This window comes from Coregonus lavaretus (assembly GCF_964263955.1).
Source record: "Coregonus lavaretus genome assembly, contig: HAP1_SCAFFOLD_760, whole genome shotgun sequence".
Taxonomy (NCBI): domain Eukaryota; kingdom Metazoa; phylum Chordata; class Actinopteri; order Salmoniformes; family Salmonidae; genus Coregonus; species Coregonus lavaretus.
The window spans coordinates 9,115-17,500 of record NW_028165889.1 but is presented as its reverse complement, the minus strand read 5'-3'; the positions used below and the strand labels follow the sequence as shown (position 1 = coordinate 17,500).

Genomic DNA, 8,386 nt, shown 5'->3' with positions numbered 1-8,386 from the left:
AGATTCAGATTGAAAGATGAAGACTTGCGTTGGCTCACTGAGCTAATGCCTAGGCTTTAGCTTAGCGGGCTAACACAGTCACAGACCAACAGGAGACCCAGGTTCAAACCCCGGGCAGTCACACATACCATGATGCGTGTTAATACCTAGGCGTTAGCTCAGCGGGCTAACACTGTCACGGTTTGAATCCCAGTGGGGTCACACGTACCATCATGCGTGCGTGGCTGATGTTCCAAGTCAGCGTTGTCATGGTTCTGTTCTGAGGGTCCACGATGGAATCCTCGATGATGTAGGCGTGCCTGGCCATGGTAACCGGCAGGTACTTCTCCATCCAGCGAGGGGCGCGGTTCGTTTTGGTCAGCAGTCGTCTAGAGACCAGACGGTTACCGGGGGTTACCTCCCTGAAGATGATGTCCTCCGTTAGCACATGGTTACTGTGGGGAGGGAGAAAGCGGGAGGGAAGAGAGGATTGAATTGTAAAAACTGTATCAGAGACTTTGGAGCGAGAGAGGAGATGGGAGTTCATTGAAGAGACATGCTGGGGAGATGGGAGGGGTGAATTAGGTATGATTCAGAGAGACTTTACAGCTTAAAAGGGATACTGCAAGATTAGAGGTCGCAACGTTGCATCTGTCTCAATGGCGCTGCCCCGTCATTCCATTGACTCGATTCCAGCCATTACTATGAGCCGTCCTCCCCTCACCAGCCTCCACTGTACCAAACCGTTTTTCATGTTCCAGTATCGGGAGACTTCCAGCAATTGAGCTAGATAATGACCTTGTCTATTTATTAGTGTAGCCTAGTCACGTTAAGAGGGTTAGTCTAGGACTATTTATAGTATAGCCCAGTCACGTTAAGAGGGTTAGTCTAGGACTATTTATAGTATAGCCTAGTCACGTTAGGAGGGTTAGTCTAGGACTATTTATAGTGTAGCCTAGTCACGTTAAGAGGGTTAGTCTAGGACTATTTATAGTATAGCCTAGTCACGTTAGGAGGGTTAGTCTAGGACTATTTATAGTATAGCCTAGTCACGTTAAGAGGGTTAGTCTAGGACTATTTATAGTATAGCCTAGTCACGTTAAGAGGGTTAGTCTAGGACTATTTATAGTATAGCCTAGTCACGTTAAGAGGGTTAGTCTAGGACTATTTATAGTATAGCCTAGTCACGTTAAGAGGGTTAGTCTAGGACTATTTATAGTATAGCCTAGTCACGTTAAGAGGGTTAGTCTAGGACTATTTATAGTATAGCCTAGTCACGTTAAGAGGGTTAGTCTAGGACTATTTATAGTATAGCCTAGTCACGTTAAGAGGGTTAGTCTAGGACTATTTATAGTATAGCCTAGTCACGTTAAGAGGGTTAGTCTAGGACTATTTATAGTATAGCCTAGTCACGTTAAGAGGGTTAGTCTAGGACTATTTATAGTATAGCCTAGTCACGTTAAGAGGGTTAGTCTAGGACTATTTATAGTATAGCCTAGTCACGTTAAGAGGGTTAGTCTAGGACTATTTATAGTGTAGCCTAGTCACGTTAGGAGGGTTAGTGTAGGTGGAAGGTGAAAGGGTCCATTCACACCATCTTACCTGTAAGGGTTGGTGTTGCCTAATTAAAATCAGACTTTTATACCAATGCTTGATATACAGCCTGAAACTTATCTCAAAACAATTGTTGGAAGTGTTCCTTACAAGCCAGGATGTTGAATAAAATTCCATTTGAAGTTGTCTGATCGAGGTACCTGCCGTTGGTCCTTCAGCCACTAGAAATGATTGTTTTCCTGACTTTTAGAGAGCCGGTAGTTACATGGTTCTATAGGCTTCTATTTTCAATCTCTTGATGCATTCGCACGTGATGCTCACTACGTAAACAATAGCCGAACGTAACCGTGAAAATACACCCCGGAAATACAAACCTACAGATCATTATATAGACCAGCGTTCTGGAAGTCGGCTTAATAGTTTTGTTTAGAGCCAAAACAGTCGGTCTTGACATTAACACGCATCGCTTGCGGTACGGTTTTGGAAGCATAAATTGATACACACCTTTATAGGGTTAGGGTTCCCACACAAAAATATTTCCATGTTACAGAGCTTGTTTACAGACTGAAGACAGAGGGGACTTCCTGTGCTAATTAGTTCTCTGCTCTCCCAACACCTGTGTGTAAACCGAAGACTGACGCCATTAACGTATCGTCACTGGAAAATACTGTTGGCTACAACGGTGTACACTTTGCTACAGTAAATGTGCATTTTGCATTTGTTAAATTATTTTGATGTGATATGAAAGTAGAGGGCTTTATGTTTCTAGAACTGTACCGCAACTGAGAATCGATTCACGTTTAAATTGAGTATTTGTCTGTTTTGGCTTCCAGAGCCAATTCACCATTAAACAGAACATGTAAGGTCCTTGGACGAAGGCAGCATTTCCCAAACCCCAAGGGGTGCACATTTTGGGTTTTGCCCTAGTACTACACAGCTGATTCAAATAAATGAACTCATCATTAAGCTTTGATTATTTGAATCAGCTGTGTAGTGCTGGGGCAAAAACCAAAACGTGCACGCCTTAGGGTCCCCCCAGGGCCGAGTTTGGGGAACGCTGGACTAAGGAGTAACGTTAGGCTCCTTTAGTCCAATATTAGGCTAGGGTATCTGTCTTACCTGTAGGGGTTGGGGTATCGCTCCCAGAAAGCGATGCAAACTTGGTCCCAGGAACTTTTCAGAAGACCCACGCAGGCAAAGTACTTCACCATTGTTCCGTAAAAAGATTACTTTATGTACACTTTGGCAAATAACGTTACCTGTTAGAAGAACAGTACACGTGAGTAAGCTCAAATTAGCTAGTACATTTTCAATGACATGCACATTCGCCCAATCAATCGTGAAATTAGGCTGCACTAAAAAACGAAACTCCTAGATAAGCATAGAAAGTGGAATGATGTGCTTTAAATGACAGCTGTCAATCAAATGTAGTGAAATTAAAGCAGTAACCTGCGTACTAACCATAGTTAACGTTAACTAAGCTAACAACGTTTACCTGTCCATATACCGCTCGATATGCAACTCAGTTCTGCTAAGGACATCGTTAGTGACAGTTTGACAGGTAACGCGCTAGTTAGCTTAGCATAGCGTGGGAGTCAACGCCATGACTTACTTAACTACATAACTTGACCCATTTTCATGACAAAAAAAAATCTACATATTTCCGCTTGAATATAAAAAGGTAAAAACGGCAATTACCTCGGTAAGCAACACCATTTACAGTGGAAATAAGTACATTTTTCTACTACTTTTAGAAGAATGTGGCTTGCAGCTACATGAGACTGATTTGAGCCAAAGCGAAGGTCAAGAACAACGTCATATCCGGTGCGAGCAGAGCGGAAGAGGCGTGGCGAGAGGGACACCTGGGGCCAGAATCTGGCTCCTCCAGCAGGCGGCGCTGTTTCGGGGGGAAGGAGCTTGAATCTGATGGCGGTGAAAAAATAAGGCTGAATGGACTTTTGTCCAAAAGGATGGAAAAATAAGTAAACATATTGTGGGAAAGGAAACGTATAGTGTTGATATTACCACCATTGTATCTGGTAGGAGTTCGTTTTCTGGGAGTATTGGTGCTGTTCTTATTAAATCTCAGTGAATCAGTGCCCGATTTTGCTGGATCCATGGAGAGGATCCAACATGGTGAAAAAAAGCCTTTGGTAAAGTAGTTAGTTAAATACATGAGGAGTGAGCTTGTATTGGTTTCGTGTGTTTCTGCTGATCAGACGGAACGTTTGTTGGCCTCACTCGAGTTAATTGTTATCCTGTGTCGTTTTTTGAGCTACGGAGCGGGGCATATGTCAAAATACTAATTTCTGGAGTGTGGGAAGATGTTGGCATTGAAATGGAGTGGTCGATATTTGTAGGATGAATCGTGTGGTAAATGGAAGGAAGGAGAATCATTATTCTGTTCTGTTTTTCGATGTGCAGCTGGGATATGTTTAAGCTACTACCCTGTCAGAGCTTTCGTATCCAGGCCATTGCAGTGTGAGATGTACAATGTTTTGTCATGTAGAGTGTCTGCAGACGGAAGGCATGGAGCCAGACAGCTGGCAAAAGGTTGAACGTATGTATTGTTAGGATCTTAAGAAAAGCCATGCGTGAAACATGAAATGTAAACTTTAAATTTCATATGTGAACATACAAACACCATGTTACGATAACGGACTAACATTTTAGACTTTAACAAATCTTGTTGCAATTCTGACGTACAATAATACCTTTCAGAGTTTTGGCAGTTTCATCTCACCACCAAAAACAAAAGTACACAAAACGGCCTGTGAGGAGTGCTACACGAACACGCATAACAGTATAAAAACCGGAAGTCAGGGAAACCGGAAAGCGGTATCCTGAACGTTTAAGTAAAATTCTCTATACTCCATTACTCCTCAGATTAGTTTTCTTCACATTTAGGTAGCTAATGTAATGGATTTGTTTACCAGCACAAGTCTAGATAGCACTAGCTGTATTATGCCTACATCAGTGAAATGTCAGTCCGCTAGGTGTATCTCTAAAGCATGGGCATATCTCTGGGTGGACATCCCCATGCATGCACCGTATCAACATAGGACTCATTCAGTATTGCACCCTCCCATTCTCTGGGCTCTGTCTGCAATCATAACCAGTAGTATCTACCTGAAATAATGAAACAGAATAATAATAGATGTTTGGTGAATCTATGAATTATGTATGACCACTGAAGTTTTTGCCACTCAAAATAGTTTTTTTATTGAACATGAAATAAATGTCAATCACTCAATCTTGCCAAAGCATATTCTGTAGGAGGGGTTCTAATGAATAAAAAAAAAAAAAAGTCTGGCATAAGCTTATTCCCACACTACAATGACTCTGTTCCAGTGGTCTTAGGTGGTCTCCATAAAGGCTAGTCCCTGCATCGGGACGCCGCTGCCCAGTTGAAGAGCTTGTGATCTCCAAGCAGCACCACAGCACCACGCGCCTTCGGAAAAGCACCCCTCAGCCTCAGAAGATGCCCTTCTGGAGGCATACAGCCCTAGTCATTATACCCTCATGTAGGCCTATTTACCTACTAGACAAATAAAGTGCAGAGCATGATGCCTGCAACTCATCATTCCAACATTTAATTCATGCTTCATTCAGTTCAGTCAGTCAGTATGTCATCCATTCTGTCATTTCTCTGAGTTGCAATAGGAACAAAATCAAAGAGAATAGAGCAGTCTTAATCCATTTGTTTATTGAAATCCATGTGTGTATTCAAAATGATCTAAATTCAAGTGCTTTAGCCTATCACTTCAATAATTCGATATTTAATTTAGGCCTCCCTCCAAAATAAATAGGGCATTCTTGTAGGCATTGCAATTTAGGCTATCATTGTGGGTACTCGTGTCTTGCAGAATAATTTTAGAACTTTTTGTGTTTTATAACTGTCTTTATTATAGAGCTCCCCTTAAAGAGAGCCCAGCTCACAGGCCTCTAAATAAATGTTCAACAAAATAGGTGAAGAAGCAGGTGCAGTGGCTGATGGGGAAAACAGATCTGGCAATAAGAATAGTCTATAGATGGTCTTGACCATTTGGGACCCCTTGGCTGTTTCGCTCAGGACAGGTTATAGCCAAGACTCAATCAATATTTTGTTTTGTTTCATTTATTGATATGGATATAGCCTCTGCGTGATGGGGTTGTGCAACGCAAATGGCTCTAACAAGCCCACAGACAGAGTGGAGTTCACTAATACAACATTCAAAATGCCTAATAAAAGGCCTACAGTCCGTGCTCCCAAATACTGGGAAAAGTGGGATTCATTAGGTTACATGACATTTTAGTCATTTAGCAGACGCTCTTATCCAGAGCGACTTTACAGTTAGTGCATACATTGTTAATTTATTTTTTCATACCCCCCCGTGGGAATCGAACCCACAACCCTGGCATTGCAAGCGCCATGCTCTACCAACTGAGCTACACGGAGCCCAGAGTGATCTAACCAGATGAATCACATCAAGTCTAAAATGGAGACAACCTGGCAATAAGGACACAATGTTCCCTTTTAACCTGACAGGAAAAATGATCATTACACTACAGTATAACGATTACAGCGTTAGCGACCTTAACACCTAGCGACCTCGAAAATGATGTCATGGCTTTAGAAGCTTCTGATAGGCTAATTGACATAATTTCAGGTGTACCTGTGGATGTATTTCAAGGCCTACCTTCAAACTCAGTGCTTCTTTGCTTGACATCATGGGAAAATCAAAAGAAATCAGCCAAGACCTCAGATAAAAAATTGTAGACCTTCACATGTCTGGTTCTTCCTTGGGAGCAATTTCTAAACGCCTGAAGGTACCACATTCATCTGTACAAACAATAGTACGCAAGTATAAACACCATGGGACCAATCCGCCGTCATACCGCTCAGGAAGGAGACGTGTTCTGTCTCCTAGAGATGAATTACACCTCCAATTTACTCAAATGATGTCAATTAGCCTACCAGAAGCTTCTAAAGCCATGACATCATTTTCTGGATTTTTCCAAGCTGTTTAAAGGCACAGTGAATTTAGTGTATGTAAACTTCTGACCCACTGGAATTGTGATACAGTGAATTATAAGTGAAATAATTTGTCTGTAAACAATTGTTGGAAAAATTACTTGTGTCATGCACAAAGTAGATGTCCTAACCGACTTGCCAAAACTATAGTTTGTTAACAATACATTTGTGGAGTGGTTGAAAAACAAGTTTTAATGACTCCAACCTAAGTGTATGTAAACTTCCGACTTCAACTGTACACATATACACATATCCTTTTTTCAAATATATTTCCCTTTATTACTTTCCAACCCCACCACCCCTTCCCTAATTGGAGTAAACTAGTGAACAACAACGCTTAGGCCTCTACTTCCAGCTTATACATACTATATACATGTTATGGACACAGTCAATTTTACAATAATTATATTTTGTTTGTTTTTACTCCTGAACTTCCTCAACCTCTCCGATCATTTTCATGATGTCCATCCGGTTTGCTTCTATATGCCATATCTTTCTAACTGTGCTCTTTCACAAAAGCTCTCAACCTATAACCTATATACTTATTGTGGACACAGTATTCTTTACATTAGTTATCTTGTTGTTACTAGTTGTTGTTATTAGTCCCATCCTTCAGCTCCATTCAACACCTCCCATCTATCTCTTAACACCATCCATATTGGATTTCTATTTGCCATATATTTTTCAACTGTGCTGTGATGTCTTACAAAAGTTCTGAACCTTTCTATTCTCATTGTTTCTACAGATTGTAAATTGAAAATAAACAATTTTGCTAAAAGTATTATTATATTATTGATCGATTGACTATGACTTTTCAGATCACCCAGTAATGCTATCTGCAAGGTTAGCTCCAGGTAAATATTGCAATCCTTTAGCCATTCCTGGACCTGTGTCCAAAAACAAGCTACAAATGGACAGTACCAAAACAAATGATCCAATGATTCTGTCTCTTCGCAGCAAAATCTGCAGAGCTGGGAAGATTGTATCCCCCATATAAATAACATTCTATTGGTAGCAAGAATTTTATATAATAATTTAAATAGAAAGAATCTAAGTTTTGAATCCGGTGTCGTTTTGCGTATCAGTTCATAAACACTATGCCATGGGATCGGTACGTCAAAAATCTCTTCCCAACTATTTTGCAATCTATATGGGACGGCTGTCAATCCTTTGGTCCTTAAATGAAACTGATATACTTTTTTATTTATCACAGTTTTCTTTAACCAATTATGTTCTTTAATGCGGCTGACAGACAAGTTCCTTACTTTCTCCCCCTTCCACTTTCCTCTTCTACTTTTGCGGTAAGGCTGCAATTATTTGGTTGTAATTTTGGGAAGAGCAGACATTTCCATATGTTTTTGTTAGCTGCATGTGCGACATAACTCCACCAGTCCTACCGATAATATCATTTACGAAGATTATACCTTTTTTAAACATTTTGTCAAAAGAAATAGTTTTTTTTGTCAATTAGTATATTTGAGTTTAACCACAATATTTGTTGCATTATTTGTTCTGTCGTTTCTGGAGGATTAAATTGAAATTGCAACGAACTTTCTATGGCTTGTTTTAGAAATAGTGATATTTGGGAGATGATTTCCTTTTCAAATAACTGAAAGTGAGGGGTTGTAAGCTGAATAAAGGGAAAAAGGCCATTGTTGAACATTGGGTGAGACAATCTTACTAATTTGCTTGAGAACCAGTTCGGATTTAAGTATAACTTTTGTATGACTGAAGCCTTTAGTGATAGGTCTAATGCTTTAATATTTAATAATTTCTGTCCTCCGAATTCATATTCATTATATAAATAGGCCCGTTTAATTTTGTCTGGCTTGCCGTTCC

The 8,386-nt window shown here is 40.4% G+C and overlaps 1 protein-coding gene across 1 annotated transcript in view; it reads right to left on the bottom strand.

Annotated features, from left to right (window-relative positions):
- Positions 1–3,347, bottom strand: part of LOC311115331 (PRELI domain-containing protein 1, mitochondrial-like) — a 13,428-nt gene extending 10,081 nt beyond the window's left edge. The window contains exons 1-3 of the mRNA XM_084190524.1: positions 3,232–3,347; positions 2,653–2,792; positions 209–434 (exon numbers count right to left, since the gene is read on the bottom strand). Of these exons, the coding sequence (XP_084046650.1) occupies positions 209–434; positions 2,653–2,744 (318 nt within the window). The 5' untranslated portion in view covers positions 2,745–2,792; positions 3,232–3,347. The remainder of the gene's footprint in view (positions 1–208; positions 435–2,652; positions 2,793–3,231) is intronic.
- Between the last annotated feature and the right edge of the window lie 5,039 nt (positions 3,348–8,386).